The sequence below is a fragment of the Grammomys surdaster genome, unplaced genomic scaffold (assembly GCF_004785775.1).
Source record: "Grammomys surdaster isolate TR1022 unplaced genomic scaffold, NIH_TR_1.0 125928, whole genome shotgun sequence".
In the NCBI taxonomy this organism is placed as follows: domain Eukaryota; kingdom Metazoa; phylum Chordata; class Mammalia; order Rodentia; family Muridae; genus Grammomys; species Grammomys surdaster.
Genome location: NW_021620751.1, coordinates 514,637 through 533,761, shown reverse-complemented (window position 1 = coordinate 533,761; position 19,125 = coordinate 514,637). Strand labels below are relative to the sequence as shown.

Here is a 19,125-nt window from a genome sequence, read left to right as displayed (position 1 = left end):
GTGTTTTGATGTAGCCAGAAGTCCTTCACCCCCAAACACAAGTTGTTTCCTGATGTCAGATTTTAACCTTACAAAGTGAGCTAACTAAACTGATTCCCTTCCTATATTTTTTAGCCAAATAAACTATGTTATGGGAACAGAGAACAAAACAAAGCATAACTTTAATAAGGACAGGTTTTCACTTTTGGTAAGAGATCAAGACTTCTTTCCAATTTTATTAATAAAATAATTATCTTGTCCTGTGAGTCCTATCTTTAAATTTGTTGTGTATTATCTTTGCATTTTCTGAGGCCAGTAACTAGTTTATTCTGATAAACATCATAGACTAACAAGTTTACCTGATTATTATCTTAAAAATCCTTCTACAAATGAACAGGATCACAGTAGGCGGTGAGATTGCTTAGCCAGTAGTGGGCTAGCTTAATGAGTAGGAGGGTTTTATACCGATCTCCAGAGTTCACATGAAAATACAAGGTATAGTAGCAGAGGTTTCTAATGCCAGAGCTCTGGAGGTAGAGACAATTGGATCCGTGAGGCTGGCTAGGTCACAGAAGAAATTTAAATGTGTATTGGTCTAATTTCATTAGTCTAAATGTGCCTATAAGGCCTATAGGTGCTATACATAGACAATAACTCACAGATCTCTCGCGATTTGTGTGCTTTTATAACTCCGGAAGTTAGTATTTGACTTGCTTCATATTTAAATTGCCACTTTAATTGAACAGACACTCAACCTCTGCAGAGTAGGATGGGGAGCCACAGCAGTGGTGGTTTCTCAGAAAGGACCATGATGATTCTCTGCTGTGGCTCTGCTGTGCTGATCACAGCCCTTGTGACAATGTCCTGGAGGATAACCATATGGACTGTTGCCTCAACCTAAAGTTTCTTTTCAAGGAGCTTGCATAGAGCGGGCAGGGCTCACAGTTCCGACATCAGAGTATCTTCCCAGATCACAGCACATCAAGTAACCTACACTGAACTTTGGAAGAAATCTATGTGTCCCTTGAGAACGAGATCACTGAGAATTCACTAGATGAGATGACAGTCTACAATCTAGACCTACCTGTGAATGCAATAGCAACACTGCCACTTTACAAGCAGCATGACAAATGCAACATTTCATTCTTCTAGATACTGAAAAAAGTATGAAGTTCTCACCAGACTGCTTTGTGATAACTTGAAATAGAATAGATGTTGTCAAAACACACAAAAAAGCTACAAATGAATCCCAATCTAGTAGAAAATGCTTTTTTTCTCACAATATATTTTAATTCTTAAAGGCCAACTTGGTATATCATAGTTATTAATTTGTATGTGGTAAACTAATCCTTAAACATCTGGATAAATTCAATTTAATATAGCATATGACTGTTAAATTTTATTTCATTTTTTGTGATTAACATATTAAACACTTCCCCTGTTCCGTTTTTCTTTAAATCTCTTCCATATATGCCCTTCTATTCTCCTTGAAATTAATGGCCTTTTTTAAAATTTCACACACACACACACATACACACATACACACACACACATACACACATATACACATATACACACACATACATACAAACACGCATACACATACACACCCACACACATATACACACACACACACACATACACACACACACACATACACACACACACACACATATATATATATTACATAAATACAATCTACTTAATCTGTATAAGGCTACTTGGATATATGTTTCAGGGCTGAATTGTTGGTCAAGGATAACCCATTGGTGTGCTCCTCTCTGGGAAAGACTTTTCCCCCCTCTGCTGGGGGCCATCTTCAGGGTGGAGATCTTCTTTCTTGTGGGTACTTCTTGAGGCAGCAGAGGGGGAAGAGCATCGGTGGAGGGTAAGACTTGGCTTTACAAAATTTGGGTAAGACTATGTCTTACGTGATATTTAGGGTTGCTGTATAATAGAAAGTGTACTTATCGGAGTCTAAGTTGCTATGCTACTGTAGCTGACCTGCCTTCTGTGATCCTCTGAGGCCAAAAACTGCTGTTTCTGGCACTTAGCACCTCTTTTTCCAATAGCAAAGGATTAAGCCTTTGTACTATCTCAGCAGGAATGCATGGCTCTAATTTTCTACCTGCTAGTGGTAAGTTGCAGGAAGCAAAAGGCACACTTAGAGAAGTGGTTATAGTGTTTTTTACTAAATTGTAGAAAGTTTCCTATGAAAGCTGTCTAAGGGGCAAAGCGGAAAGATCCTAAGTGGGGAAAGTGAAAAAATTTTTCTAAATATCTACTTTAAGTGGGGGATGGCAAAAAACTCTTCTCTCTCCTCTTTGTCTTCAGTACTTATACATATTTCAGATTACATGGTTGCATGGTACAAAGTTCATCACAAGTTCACACAAAAAAATTAAATCATACATTGAAATGGAAGTTTACAATAGAGTATGTTTACACGCATAACTATTAAGAGTAATTATCTGGATAAACATCCATCACCTGTCTCAGCTCCACAGGTTCACTGGAGGTTTAAAACCATAACTATTAGTGAAGCTTTGTATAGATAAACCCAGTCAATACTTTATCTTTTGTCCTAGCACCTATAATTAATTGTTAGTTCCCTTTTTCTGACCTTTGGTTAATTGTTTTACAACCTCTTGGAATGTGCTCTGAGTAGGAGAAAGTCTGGATACTAAGAGCAATTAACTAGTGACACTTGGAGACTGGCAGAGTTATCATTGGAGTTTTTACTATCAGAAAAGGACCTAATAGCAGTCCCACTATAAAAGAGCTTAATAATCACTGATATAATTTTAGGGATTCTTATAGGATCATCATTAAGACTTAAGAAGTCATCTATGTGTATATAGCATCACTACAAGACAGTACATCTTGGATATGCAGAGATCTGTTCCAAAGGGTGTGCTATTACTTAGTGATTGTTATATATGTTTATTAGTAAAAGGAAAAGCATATTAACAGCAGGAATCTTTCCTAAAATGAATCCCTTACAGTATTACTTAATAAGGATGTACCTGTCGCTGATTATATAATAGTCCAAAGCAAATCATTTCAGGATGATCACTTGCTAGTTATTAGCTTGTCCCATTACGGCTCCCAACACCCCACTTTTCGTATGACCTACAGTTGTTTAAGATTGAGGCCTCCAGGTCTTTCCACTGCATACTTTGGTATGTCTGTTGTTGTCCTTGTTCAGTTCATGTTTGACCACTCGATTGGTGAGACTTACGGTGCAGCTTCTAGCATGGTTAATAGACACAATTTCACAGCAAACTCCCTGATTCTCTCTCATTTACAAACATTCTCCCCTAGCACCAGTACTTCAAAAGCATACATTAAGAAATTATTTGCCAATAAGTGTAAGTATTCAATTTTCTATACTTTACATAGACTTCATATTTAGAGTTCCAAATCACTGCTTTGGGTCTGTGTGAGTATACGTGTGCTTGTGAGGTTATGTGTTGTGGCATGTGGAGGCTAGAAGGTATTGACTGTCTTCTTATATTGCTATTGCCTTACTTACTAAGAGAGGGTCCACTGAGCTTAGATCCCACCAATTTGGCAAATTTGGTTAGCAAATGAATTCCAGGTATTCATTTCTCTTTAAATCCCCCAAACTGAGGTTATAGGCATGTACCATGCCAGCTTTTTATTAAATTCTTGGAATAAAATCTCAAGGTCTTTTGATGTAGGACAAACATGTTAACAATGATGTCAACTCCAAGATCTATATATGGCTGCTTTAACATAGAATTTAATAACTATTGTAAATAATTGTTTGTTAAACATGAAATCTGTGAATATAAAATTCATCTACTGAACTTGTCTAAATTCTGGAAGAAGCTCACATAATGTAAACCAAGTAAGGGATACAAACATTTTAGTGGGTGAGATTTGAGATGGTTTTAATGCACTTCCTGGAAACTCCAAGCTCAGTATCCTCAGGCAGTGAACCTAACTATATCATTAGGCTGTGTGACTTCGTGCATGTGTCAAAACTACTAAACAACAACCTTTAGGACCTTTAGAAATGATGTCTACAGTGCTTGCACAAGACCAACAGGTTTACTTAAAAAGATTCTCATTGAATGTTTCTTTTCTCACCTGAAGCACATGTCTTCTATGTATAATTGCCTAATACTAGTATTTCAACATAGTCATTTTCTCTAGATAGCTATTGAAAGTATTGTTTTATATTTTTCTTTTTCTAGTATTTTTCTTAATGGTAAGTCTAAAGACATGTATTTGTTATCCTTACATTTGTATCTCATATCCCAAAGTGTATTGTATTCAGAGAATTTATCAGAGTTCCCCAAATGATAAAATAATGATGAATCATTTACATAATGGGAATCCTCCAACATGACTCTTAAACCATTATGACACAGTATATAAGAGAAATTTGTGCCTAGCAGGAGACTGGAGAGCAATGAACAGCCGCAAATAGTTTACAGGATAGAGACAATCTATCATCTGGCGTTTACTAAAGAGAAGAAATTGTGGAATTCATCAGTCATTGCAGCTACACTTAGACTTTTATTGGTTATTTTTAGGCAGTGGTAGTAGTTGCGTGTTACCCTCTTTCACTGTCTTTGAATCCTCTAGTTTTCAGTCTCCTCTTTTAATATAGAGTCATGATAAGCATCTCAGGAGGTCTACGTTTTATTCCAATGGCTTATGAGGAAATGCATGATACCTTTTTACTTGGCAAATACATGTAATGATTTCTATCAATCAATATTATGTATACTGTCTAGGAAGACCCACCACACTGTGCGAGACTATGGGGAAAGCTGAGATATGGCTAATGCGAACATATTGGGATTTTGAATTTCCTCGTCCATATTTACCAAATTTTGAGTTTGTGGGAGGACTGCACTGCAAACCTGCCAAGCCTTTGCCTAAGGTAGGTTTATGACAAAGAGATGATCTAAATTATTTCATGATACAATAACTGATTTTCCTTCAAGGTTAATATCTTTAATAACAAAGATGTATTGCTGAGTAACTCCACTCTACCAAGAGAATTTCTGCTCTCACCATATTTACATTTTTAAGAAATATAGTGGATCATTTGGACTTGAGAATTTAAACTTAAGAGTGGATCTGGAGAAAATGGAGCTAGGTGGGGGAAATCGGGAGAAGCGGAGGGAAGAGAGATTAACTGTGGTCAGGATGTACTTTATGTGAGAAGAATCTATTTTAATAAAAGAATAAAATAAAAAAGAAACTAACAACGAAAAATGGAATAAAAGCTATATTAAAAATGTTTGTTTTTCTGTGGTGTGTATTCTGCAATGGGGGTAGAAAAATAGGGCCATAGATTACCAGAAGAGTGCTGAAGTCTTCCTCATGCGCCTGACAGAGCTGTGGACAGGGAGACCTTTTCTAACTGTTTGATAAAGAAAGATGCCTTTATGAGAACTCCTGGTGAATTGTTGAGTATTTGATGAGTAAAAGAAAGCACATATTAAGAGCCTTCAGGATCAAGCATATCTCTCAGACTTTAGTGTGTGGGTGAATAGACATAGTGGTGACCTGTACTTTCATAGTAACAATTGGTGTGAAACCGCTATCAGGAACCAATAATGAAGATGACTTTAAGTTTCATCATAATATCATTAAGGAGATAAAGAGATATTTTAGATGAATTTTGTTCAGAAACCTTCGTTTAATCAACAAAGAAAGTTTGACGCAGACTAAGACTCATCTACATCAAGTAAAAAATTAATGAGTAGACAGATTCAAATATTATAATAGTTCGAAAATAATTTTATTAGGATTACTTGTGTGTAACAGGGGTGATAATAATTCTAAAAGTCTGGCTCACTGGCTTCACTAAATGTTCATCCAAGTCAGTAAACATTTTATTTTCTTTCAGTTACATTTTGTGACTAACATGTTCACTTGCAAATAGAAGTGATGCCCTATTTTCTATTCCCTTCTAGGTTGATTTGGTGTCACATCCATTCTCGAATACACCTTATACATTTGTTTTCTCAGGAAACATATTTCCTCATACAGTTACTATCTGGTTTTACATGTCATGGGACAGAGAAATATGAACATTTCTTTCACCCTTATTTGCATATTTTCTAACCTAGAATTGTACATGAACTAAACTTCCCCCTAATGATTCTACACATTTTCAACAGAATGTCATGTTTGCAGGAAATGGAAGAATTTGTCCAGACTTCAGGGGAACATGGTATTGTGGTGTTTTCTCTGGGGTCGATGGTTAAAAACTTGACAGATGAAAAAGCCAATCTCATTGCCTCAGCCCTTGCCAAGATACCACAGAAGGTCAGTAAAACCCTTGATCCTTGCGACTAGAGCAGATTCAGACAGGCAGTGGAGAGACTTGTAGTGGTATTTGCAGATAGAAGCTGAAACCCATCAGGTGCTGAGCACAACTAATGATGGTTTTCAAGAGTTAGTGCTATTTTTTGACATATTTGTTCATTTGCCTTATTATCTAGTTACTATAAAAAATAGACTTCTACAATCTATTTACAGGATAGAAAAGAAAACATTAGGCCACTTTTGGCCTGGATTGACTGACACTGAATTTCTGAAATATAGTTTACCAGCATGCCTTTAAGAAGAAAGACACTGTACACCCTTTTAAAAAAATCATACTAAAAGTTATACTCTAACTTTCTGAATCACATTAAGACTATATGAAAATATAGGTGTTTTAGAAGTAGAAGCTCCAGAGTCTACTATTCTTTCTAAACGGAATATTCTAGAGTTGTATAAATAAAATTTGAATATTATTTTAAAATATAATGTATTTTATAATTCATGACACTCAGTTAACCTTAACGTTTATCATTGATATTCTACAATTTAACTCTCTATTCCTATTCATGAACTGATCTAGTGTCAGTCATGTATCGGTTAGTGTTCATGTAATTTAATACATTAGTAGGCATCTAAAAATTGTGGCCTTTATACCTACATTTTTCTCTTTCAGTCTTTCTCATTTAGAAATTAAAAACTTGTCTCATTACTCCAAAAATAATTTTTAAAAAGTGATTTATAAGCAAGCCCTATATAGTTCTCCCCCCAAACAAAAACAAACAAACAAAAAAACCAAAACCCAAAAGAGAAAAAAATCAAAATATCTCTATATGTACTCTAGTTTATTCCTAATGGCTTTTAAGTCATAAATATCAAAGTTCTAATCTATGCTTATTAGACCAATAGTAGAAGGCTTTAGGAATGGCTAGCTGTAGACAGTCCTACTCTGTTACTCTGTGTTTGCAAATTCCCATATCTGTAACCCTTTTCTCAATTACAACCTTGAATATGTATACTGTTTTTTCTCAGTAACTTGCTGCCTCAGGACACCTTCACAATGTGTGCTTTACCTGCAAAATCAAAGCATTGTGTTCCACAGGTTTTGTGGCGATACAAAGGAAAGATACCAGCCACATTAGGATCCAATACGAAACTGTTTGATTGGATTCCTCAGAATGATCTTCTTGGTAAGACTCTGGGGCCAGAAAAATCTATGTAGTTAGGGGGTCCCTGGGATTTGTTCAATGGATTACTGTGAGTATCTGCATCTGTCTTGGTCAGTTGCTGATAGAACCTCTCAGGGAACAGTCATATCAGGCTCCTGTCAGCAAGCACTTCTTAGCGTCAGCAATAGGGTTTGGTGTCTACAGACAGAATGGATCTCTAGGTGGTACAGTCTCTGTATGGTCTTTCCTTCAGTCTCTATTCCATTCTTTGTCTCTGTCTTTCCTTTGGAAAGAAACATTTCTGGTTTAAAATAAGAAGGTGACCCCGTCTGTCAACTGGGAGCCATGCTGAAACTATTGGAGGTGGTTTCTACAGGTTCCATCTCCTCTTTGTTGGGTATTTTGGCTAAAGTCATCCCCATTGGGTCCTGGGAGCCTCTTGCTTTACTGGTGTCTGGGACTTTCTAGTGGCTACCCCCAATTCCCCGTCCCCCACTGCTACATAACATAAGAGAAGTACAGAAGTACAGAGGATCAGGAAAATTGAATAGAAACACTAATGGCTTTCAATCATTACTCAAACAACCCAAGCTGAAGAACACCTTTTGGCACACAACAATGCTCATACACTCCTTAGTAAGTAAAGGAAAAATTGTTGCTTCATAATGAAAACTTAGTCAAATAAAGCTTAAAAGATTAACATTACAATGTACACTTACAAAAAATCAAATTCTAAGTGATGTAATGCTTATCCTAAATAAAGATTCAACTTGACTTCACTTTCTTATTTTTAAAAGAAACGTTGTATGACCCATAAGTATTCTGTAATAAGAAAAGCAATTAAAGTGATTATTTAGTGCAATAAGTTGTTTGTCAACAGTTGCAAGATTTATTTCACAAAATACAAGTATAAAAGGGTTTTGGCTCATTTTGTTGTTGTTGTTTTGATGAGTGTTGCTTATGTTTTTATCTCGATGCTAAGAATTTGCTTACGATTTCTATATTACTTCAAGTTTTGCTTTTGTGTTAGTACTGGGAATTGAATCTAGGACATTTTGCATGCAAAGCAAATACTCCACCACTGAGCTACAGCACAGTCCTTCTTTTCCAGGTCTAAGAAAGAAATAATTGAACTGTACACATCCATGGTTGCCCTGTGCACAAAAAGACATCTAAGGTTCTTCAGTTCTCATCAGATGTTAGACATCTCTACCTCAGTAACTCCTCCCTAGACAGTGAAAAAGAGTTCATTTCCCACTTCTGGGAGTATAATTTCCCAGAGTAGCAATGTCTCATGCTCAACATTTATAGAAAATATTGCCTTCATTGATGACTTGTATTGTAACTCTTTATCCCTTCTATTTCTGAAATTCTGCCAACTAATTCGCATGAAATTTATATTCACTCCTTTATCCTCAAAATAGGACATCCCAAAACCAGAGCTTTTATCACCCACGGAGGAACAAATGGAATCTATGAGGCCATTTACCACGGGATCCCTATGGTGGGAGTCCCTATGTTCGCTGATCAGCCTGACAACATCGCTCACATGAAGGCCAAGGGAGCAGCCGTAGAGGTGAACATGAACACAATGACAAGTGCAGACCTGCTCAACGCTGTGAGAACAGTCATCAATGAGCCATCGTAAGTACTGAATCTTGTACAGCCATGGCTGACATGGCTAGGCTGTCCATCTTTCTGCAATATTCCAAAACTCCATACTTTTGAACTTGGTTTAATACAGGTAACAAGAGATTGATGTAAATATTGTTTGTTTCATTTTCAATTAATGAAACTATTTCTAAAAATTGAAAATAAATTAGATGTAAATATTCAGTAAATGTAGTTTCCAATTGTATTATCAGCATATATGTTCTTTCATATAATCATGCATAATTAACTATTAACACTGTATTACCACACATTAATGTGATAAGTTACTTTTAAGTATTTCTATTGTCTGGACATTATGAAAATCTTAATTTAGGAACTGCAGTATGCATTAGGAATATCAGTAATTCTTAGTATGAGATTTCTTATTTATTTATTTATTTATTTATTTATTATTGGATGTTTTATTTACATTTCATATGCTATCCCCTTACCCCATCCCCCTCCACCCAGGAACTCCCTATCCCCTCACCCCTCCTCCTGCTTCTCTGCGATGTACCCCTACCTACACCCCACTCCCACCTCCATACCCTCAAATTCCCACCCACTGGGGCATCCAGCCTTCATACGACCAAGGATGAGATTTCATTTTCCATAAATATTGACCTTGAAATCTATTCAACTAAACCATTACTAAGGTATAAATTGCTGATAATTTGATTCATTTTATTAAATGTAGGAAACTCTATGATTGTTTACAGGTCAACTGCCCAGAATGTTTATTAGATTATTTTAGATTTTAAAACCATTTATGCAAAAAAAAAGAATTGCAACTACTGTAAGAACTACCCCATGTACTAAAATGCACGTCATTTAAAACAACTTCCCATGAACTCCAAGCCTACTACTACTACTGATACTACCTGAAATCACAAATATATGATATTTGCATTACAGTTTCAGATTTCATAAAACCTTTGAAAAGTACGAAAGATTATAAATTAATATGTAAATGATAGTGATTTTAATTGTTTAGAATATTTTAGCAGTCATCCTCCTTTGCTACATATGATGTAGCATGATACGTGAATATGGTTATTAACTCTGTTGTCTTACTTAAAATGAAATTTTATTGGTATTCATAAAAATGTTTTCAATCGAGATTATGCAAACTTTAGCTTTAAATTTTCTATTGAAAATCTTAATAAGAGTTTGATTTATAAATAAAAAATTATTTGCTAAAATTCATTAGAAGGAAGATGTAAACTATTATTTTTAAGGGACTACAGCTCAATGCAATTGGAAAAGAATAGGTAGTTTAATTTGTATTAAACGTTTTTATTTATTTTACTTTATGAATTCATTTTCTTTTATTTTAGTTAATCAAACCCACCTCCTACTCCTCCCCCAACTCTTCTCAGATTTACTTCTTCCGACTTCATATCTAATTTTTTTTAAATAAACCAGAGCCTGATTTGTGCTGCCGTAGCAGATAGGTTTAGATTTATCCACTAGAGCAGCATTAATACACCAAGACCAAAATTTAAAGAAAACTGACTCTCGCTTTTCTATCAGCCAGCACCAGCCCACAGGCCCTCCACTATCACACACAAAGAAGGACACACATGAATAAGCCCACACTGTGGCTCTTTAACCCCCAAGTGAGTGTTAATCAGTTTCCCCTAATTCTACAGATGTCTTGGAAGCAACAGGACACCTCTTCACAAACCACATCACTCCCATCATCTCTAGGAACATAGTCTAGATAGTCCAGAACTTTACCTTATGAGCAAATCAAAGTTAAATTTATTGACTCTCCTTACTTACTACAAAACTCCAAGAGAAAGCATACTTTGCCTTCTAAATACTTAGCTCTCTACTTGGTGTTATCTGCTCTTGTTTTGCTTTGTTCTGGTTCTTTTATTTTGAGATAGTGTCTCGCTATATAACCCTGGCTGGCCTGTTGGGCCCTGGATGCTGTTTGAGAAAATGGTTAAAACTGTTAGGTCTGTTGCAAATCCTCTTATAATAACGGATTGATTAATTAAACATGTGTCATACAATTACTTAAAAAAAAACCAGACAAATGTTTGTTTGTGCATTTTTTAAGTTATAAAGAGAATGCTGTGAGGCTATCAAGAATCCACCACGATCAGCCAGTGAAGCCCCTGGACCGAGCTGTCTTCTGGATTGAGTTTGTCATGCGTCACAAAGGAGCCAAGCATCTTCGTGTGGCAGCTCATGACCTCAGCTGGGTCCAATACCACTCTCTGGATGTGATTGGGTTCCTACTGACCTGTATGGCATCTGCTATATTATTGGTTGCAAAATGTTGTTTGTTTGTATTTCAAAAGATTGGTAAGACGGGAAAGAAGAAAAAAAGAGACTAGGTAAAGGAACGCACACCTCAGGTCTCTGGGTTGGGTGAAGTACCAAGTGGAGTAGGAATAGTCCTTAGAAGCCCAGGGAGCTGCCAATCACCTATCTTCATCCCATTTTCAAACATCCCACTCCTGTCTTAGCCTGCTTGTAAATTGTAGGATGCAACATACTCACACTTTCCTGAAGGCATCTCACCTTTCCTTTGCTATTTCAATGATGGTCCTAAAATTTTTTTATCTTCCTGGCACAGGGGCGTTATTAATTTAAATATATTCTTTTCAGAATGTCATTTAAATATAAACAAGGTAATAACTGATAGCATTCTGAATCTTTGAGAAGGCACACAAGGTTTTCCGAGTTTTATTTAAAGATCACACAAGGGTCACTTACACAGGTGCTCATGGAGCACACAAAGACAGCTCTGACCACAGGGTTTAGAATAGTATGAGAAGATTCATTATTTTCTTTTTAAATAAAAGTCAACTGTTGTGTTTCTCTATGTAACAGGCATTAGAGAATCAGTTCAGAATTGTGACACCATATTATAGTAGGAAAGCCACATAAAAATTGTTATTATATTTAAATTATGAAGGTCTATTTTCCTGCTTTTCCCTAAAATATATATCTGTGTGCTCGCTCTCCAGTCGAAGGTTTTAGATACTTTTCCTTAGAAATGAAGGCATGAACTGAGCTGGCATTTTTTTTTTCTCAGATAACTATTACTAACAATATTTGAAAGCTATTTCTAGAAAAAAAGCAAATAATGAAATATTGTAGTAATTTCCTAAATTTTAACTGACTGTTCTTTGGGTCTGTGTTAATCCATTATACTTAAAAATTGTATCGTTTTTACTGTGTAATCACTATTTATAATAAAATGTTTAATTTTCTGCTAAAATAAATACTTATTTGAGATCACTGTGTTATTTTCCAGTATCTATTTTCTATACACTTAAACTCATCATTTAGTTGTAACAACAAGTATATATTAGTTTACCAGATTTTCTGATGACAATAGTTGCCTAAATTAAAGAACAGAACACTCATCTTGATGTAGGAGAGGCCTGAAGTGATAGAATTGATGTCATAAATGTTAACTAATTAATTTTCTTAAAAGTAATTAAATATCATTAAGAATTTAGCTAAAGGAGCATCCAAAATACCTAAAAATAAGTGGTGTGCTAAGCAAGACAGATGGAGACCAGCAAAATTTAGCATGCTATGTGGTTAATGTTTGTTGACCATTATTAGGCTAATTAGATCCATTCCCATAACCATGGTGATAACTCTGATTTACAACCAACAATTAGGTCCATTCTCATTCCAAGAGGAGACCTCCCTCCAAGGGGCAGCTCAAGTTAGCAGGGCAGTGTGAGGCTCACCATTAAGTCCTGGTCTGTCCTCTAATCATCTGTGCTCTTATTAGGAAAATCAGTTCTGCCAAGTGAGCAAATTAGCATGGGTAACAGCCATCCAAAGGAACGACACTGGTGGACGATGTAAGAAATAACTATGTAATATTCTTGTATACGTACATAGCTAATGATCACATACATTTCTACAATATTGTGAACATTAAAAGCGTTTGGTAGATTTTAACTTTATGACAAAATGACTAGTATTGATGTATTTTGATTTATGTTTTGAAAAGGGCGTTGTGTGTTGGCTGCATGACTATCTCCCCTTTCTTTTATTTTATGTTTCCAGCTGAGATCAAACTATGGTAATCATACATTGAGAAATAGTAAGCTAGCCATGACAGCAATGTGAGAAGCTGAGGTTGAACACCTCCCCAGCCTAAGAACCCCTTTTGTTTTCTAATACTTCTGCCACTCAATATCCTTCTCACTCAACTTTTCTTTCTCTTCTGCTCTTTTCTTCTGCTTCTCCCTTGCCTGAGTGTTATCAAGAGTCAAGTGAGGCTGCAGAAAATCCTCAGTGATATAAGCCACATTCATCAGTGTAACTTGTTTTATGTATAGATTACAAAACAAACAGCTGGGAAATGACTTCTACAGCTGTGGTAGTTTGAGTGGGTTTGGGCCCCATAGACTCATGTGTTTGAATGACTGACCCACAGAGAATGGCACTATTCGGAGTTACGGCCTTGTTGCAATCCGTATGGACTTGTTGGATGGAGTGTGTCACTGTGGGAATGGCTTGAAGTCTTCTAGCTTTAAGCTCTGCCTAGAGTGGAATTCGAGTCTGCTTCTGGTGTCTTTGCATCAAAATGAAGAACTCTCAGCTCCCGCTCCAACATTATGCCTGCTTTCATGCCTCCACGCTTAACTCCATGATGATAACTGACTAAACTTCAGATACTGTACTCCAGCCCAATGAAATGTTTTCCTTTATAAGAGTTGGCTTGATCATGGTGTCTTTTCACATCAATAAAACCCAAACCAAGGCAATAAAAGATATTTTTGAAATTATGCCTATGAAGAAATGCAGGCTTCATGAAACAGAGGCCAGGCTGTATCAGCAGAGTTATTGCTATATAACTCTTATCACGTAGCATTTAGATGTGTACAAGAGGAGGGGGAGCTACAAAGTACATTGTTCAAAAGAGTTCTCTTAGTCTCTTCAGAGCAAAGAACTCATTAGTTAGTTAATTTTGTAAAATTTATCAACTCCAAATCAGTGTGTTAATACAATATGTCTTTATGATTTCACATAACTTTCTCTTAGCATGGTTGTTGAATGGCAGGAATATGCTCAGACGGGTGGATGATAGATATAAAATGTGTCTATTCTCAATCTGTTTTTAAAATTGACTTAGTTGTAAAACTGCAAGAGAATATGGCCTTTCCTTATTAAATTAAAAATTACTAGCTCAAAGTGATAACAAAACCCTAATAGTTTCCAATTGAAGTGAATCATAGCAGTATCACTGCCCTATTTAAAATATCACCTCTAAATAACCTGATTATAGACTAATTATTAAAATATTTTTTGAAGGAAATAAAGACGTATACTTTTTAGAAGTTCCAGTCTTACTGTAAATCCTTTGGAGTTTAGGTCTGTATATGCAAAGGATAATAAAAAGACATCATAACTTTGGCTTTAAATGTAAAGCTATACTACATCCTTTAAGATAGCACTTCAAATGCCTAAGGCATGGTGTGAGGTCCTGCTGAGTCCTGCATGGCCATGGAAGGGACAGTATGACCTGGTTTCTTATGCCTGGAGCAGAGACAGAAGGACATGGGTTTCCATGAGTGCTGATGGTTGCTTGGGTATGGGGCTTGTTTGTAATAATGTACATATATTCATGTTCCTCCTTTGTGGAATGCTTCCCCTGTTAATGCTAATGACCGTATGATAATTAAAAATAGGATGAGTCTGAGATGCGAGATGCTGTTCCTCAGGAAAAAGGTAAACACTGTGCCCTAAGGACAGCCCTTAAGGCTGTGATAAAGAACTCTGAAAACATGAGTTCAAGAATATATTAATTTCTCAACTATGTAAAATATAGTGATGCAATATGAATTCTTTGAGTGGCTGCAAAGACCAAAAGAACAGACAGCTGCACTAATGAGCCAGTTTGTCAGAAAGATATTAAGGAAAGAAATTGATTTAGAGAATGGTGATCTCAGTGAAAGATCCTATCCAGCTATATTTATTGTTTGTGCTTACACATTTATTGTTTGTATCTAATCAGTAGATACCTGAGTTCAAGTTTGTCCTAGAACAGAGTGTATTTAGGTTCAGGCATAGTGAGAATGGTAATCTCAGGATGGGATCACATATAGCTACACTTACTATTTGTGCTTACAAAATCAGGTAGATATCTGAGATTATTTGTGAGGTTAAAAAAAATGTACTTGCTGTCTCAGAATCTAAGGACTAAGGTCATAAAATGTTGATTTGTGGAATAATCAATTGGGAACCTGGGGTAATGATTGAATAGATATGTAAATGAAGGACTGGACTTTGATCTGCCAGAGCTGTACTATCTCTATAAAGCTCACTAGGGAGCCAGCCAAAGCAGAACACAGAGCTTCAGGTTGTACCCATGATTGACTTCCAGTTGTTCATCGCTACTCCCAAACATCTGTTCCTAGGAATGGATCCTCAAGCCATGGGTGGCCCTGCAATGTTCTTACCAAAACCTTAAACATTCAACATTAAATAATGCACCCTTAACAATGCAACCCTTTGCTATAAATTTATCACTATGTTCTATGTTAAGGTCAAGATTGTGATTTTGGTGAATACTCTATAAAGATGATTGGAAATTATAACTATTTTCCTACAAACCAACAAATACATCATCAAATATTTGGCTGCCTTTCTTCAGGAATCAGTGCCATATCAGTGAATTGCTTGGATGTAGCTGTTATTAACACAGTAACTGTGTACCAGTTTTAGTGACAGGTCTAGCCTATGTAAGAAGAATCTGTTGTTGTGGAGTTAAGCAAATTCTCCATTCCCACTATCATAGCTCTATTGGACATGAATTATACAATTTTCTGGACGATCAGAAAAAAAGAGATTGATGGCAAAAAGGCAAACAACTAACCTAATCTTCCTAATAGTAGATACAACTCTCAACCTATGAAATACATATTATGAAAACAAGAGCCTTGTATATTGTGTTTGTTGGCTTGTTACCTTGGCTTGTTAGACACACTGGTTATATCTAACAATATAGTTTGTAAAAGCCTGTGTATAATTGCTGGACAGCCAAGAATCTTCTGAGAGAGAGAAAGAACACACAGGAGACTGAGGCACCCAGTAGGCAATTGATGACAAAATTAATGTAAAAAATGAGAACATAGATATATACTGGACAGATGGTAATTTTAGATGAGAAAAACGTCCAAATTCTATAGGAAAAGTTTGTGACTAGAGTGAGTCAGAAACACAGGTTATCATTTCAGTAGATGAAGTAGAAGTATATTGAATAAGAAGAAATATTGGGTAAAATGTGCCTTATCTGATTTGGAAAATTGCTTGTTAATGCTGTCTTGAACAATTTTAATAAAATTGTAAGGCAAACAGAGAACTTCAACATAGAAACTACAAGTTACTCGTGCTGTCAGCTCTAATAGAGTTATTTTATAGGTACGAAAAGAGTACAAGTGTGAAGACAATTACCGCACATGTACCTGATAATTCTCAACGTTTTTCCTCCTAGTTATTTTTTTTTCATAATAATTACACTCCTGTTTTCTCTTCTGTTGCTTTTTCTTTGATATAATAAAACCTTTCCACAGAAAGCGGAAGGCTTTATTCAGAGCTCCGGAGAGCAGAATGTGTGTTCTCTGGGGTCAATGATTAGTAACATAACAGAAAAAGTCCATGACAATTGCATCAGCGTCTACACAGTTTCCACAGAGTGACAGAAAAGTGTGCCCATTGGAGTCCACTATTACTCAAACTATTCAAGTATGTAAAGGTCTGATTAGAGAAACTCTCTTGTGAAAAAATAATGTGTCTGTATAACTTTTATTTTGCAAGTTTAAAAAGAAAACCAAATATAACAGATGCTATAATTGTACAGACTATGCTTTTGACTGATCACGACTTTGACAAGGACATTGTGTCATTATGTACCCAGTGTAAAAGGTTAGCATTATTATGACACAAGAGTACAAATAACCCAAGATTCTGTCTTTTCCCGGATAATTTGAAGTCACTGTACATATTAACGACGTTTCAAGAAGTTTGATTTTTATCAATAGCCTCACTAGCACAGTAATATTGAACTAATATCCAAAATAGAGAAACAGCATGCAGCCTGTTACTCATCCAATCTTCCTCTTCACTCTTGGAGTAAAAGGAATCATTTAAAGGCAGACTAAGGTTCACCAACTCTCAAGTCAAATATTCTTTCTGCCATGTTAACAGAGAAAAAGAAAATAAAGAATGTTCCTTGTCAACATTTGTAGTAGAGAAATGTGAAAGTAGAGGGATAGATGGTTTCTGTCCTTACAGTGAACGTCATGCATGATAAAATACTCATCAGAGAGAAGCCTTTGCCATTGGAAAAAGAAATATTAAGTAAAGATATATATTTGACTAAGCATGCGTTGTTAGAACCTCAATCTTTATGGTGTTTGCTGTAGGGTTAAGTGAGTTCCTGTCTGCTCTGCCCACGGGGCTTGGGCCGCTCAGGGAGGCAGGATGCATGGAAGTTTTGACTGAGCTTACCCCACGCTGGAGCAGGGCTGGTGGTGTCTGGCTATGGGAAGCCCAGGACACCGCTCCAAGGGGTTGGGAAAGTGCAGTCTGAGGTCCGGGAAGCCAGAGCTGACTCAAGGGTCCCCGCGCCTGCCAAGAGGCTTGGTCCCATCTGATTATCAGGCTCTTGGGCACCGAGGGGCTGCTGGGAGCTGCAGAAGAACTGGGAATGGAGGGGGAGAGGGGAACTCCAGCTGTGTTTGCGGGGAGGTGTCCTTGGCTTGATGGTCCTGGCTGGGAGCATAGAGAGGTCTAGTATCAGAGACTAGATGGGGAAGGCATTCTCTATGGCTCCCCAGGGAGGATCCTGCTGACCTGACGAAAAGAGGCAGTCCATCGGCTTTTTTTTTTTTGGTCTTGGAGGAGAGTGGATGAGTAAAAACTCTTATCACCCGTCCCTTCTCAGGGTGGGCCTGAGGCGTTAAATACCTTTTGGAGGGAGGAGGGTCTGGAAAGCTTAATTGGCTAAGCCCTTCAGGACTTATATACTTCTTTAAAATGGAGATCTATCTTGAGGCAATGTGACCTGTGGTCATGTCCTCTACCTGTGGAGGGACTTGGGGCATTGCCCTTGCGTGAACGATGGGCACAAATCTACAGAGGGCTGCCTCCTTGCGTCAGGAGCCTAGTGTCCGGGAATCAGGCAAAACATCTGCTGTCCCTCAGGGTTACCGGGGTTTCCAACCTTATCTCAACCAGGAACCAGGCTGCCTTTCACAGTCCTACAGTTTGCAAATAAATCGTGCCTTAAACAGATACTATCTAACACTTACAAAATGTTTATTTAAACTAGGATAAATTTTAGGTCTTACTATACTCTGAATTATGATAGCATTCCAAGATGTACATAATTCAATCTCTTTTGAAATATATTTTGTGTTACTTCAGAAACAATTGGCAAGAAACAGAAAGATGGGAGAGGGAAGGGGATATCTTTTTATAAGCAAAGCAACGAAGGCAAGAGAAGAAACAGTAAATAATGTAAGGCTAGCCTCTGATACTAGGCAGTTTGAAATTAGTAAGACTGGGACACATGAGACCTTGTATCACAAAATGAAGGAGGAGGAGAAAGGGGGGAGAAGGAGGAGGTGAAGAACAGAAATAAGGAGAGGAAGAAGAAGAAGGCTGAGGAGGAAGAAAGAGGATGAGAAAAAGAAGTGAGTTTTTAATCTTAGCCATTCTGACTGGTGTGAGATGGAATCTCAGGGTTGTTTTGATTTGCATTTCCCTGATGACTAAGGACACTGAACATTTCTTTATGTGCTTCTCGGCCATTCGAGTTTCTTCCGTTGAAAATTCTTTGTTAAGCTCTATACCCCATTTTTTAATAGGGTTATTTGGTTGTCTGGAGTCTAATTTCTTGAGTTCTTTGTATATATTGGATATTAGCCCTCTATCAGATGTAGGATTGGTAAAGATCTTCTCCCAATTTGTTGGTTGTCATTTTGTCCTATTGACAGTGTCTTTTGCCTTACAGAAACTTTGC

The 19,125-nt window shown here is 36.8% G+C and overlaps 1 protein-coding gene across 7 annotated transcripts in view; it reads left to right on the top strand.

The window, feature by feature from the left end:
* The window catches only part of LOC114608621 (UDP-glucuronosyltransferase 2A1), a 28,536-nt gene extending 16,161 nt beyond the window's left edge, over nt 1–12,375 (top strand). For 3 of the 7 annotated variants that reach the window (XM_028752631.1, XM_028752626.1, XM_028752630.1), the window contains 4 exons: nt 4,749–4,897; nt 7,394–7,481; nt 8,885–9,104; nt 11,182–11,461. In XM_028752631.1, the coding sequence (XP_028608464.1) occupies nt 4,749–4,897; nt 7,394–7,481; nt 8,885–9,104; nt 11,182–11,461 (737 nt within the window). Of the gene's footprint in view, nt 1–4,748; nt 4,898–6,162; nt 6,295–7,393; nt 7,482–8,884; nt 9,105–11,181 lie in introns of all 7 variants that reach the window. The other 4 variants (XM_028752629.1, XM_028752628.1, XM_028752632.1 and 1 more) reach the window with 2 other exon arrangements.
* Nucleotides 12,376–19,125: the final 6,750 nt, after the last annotated feature.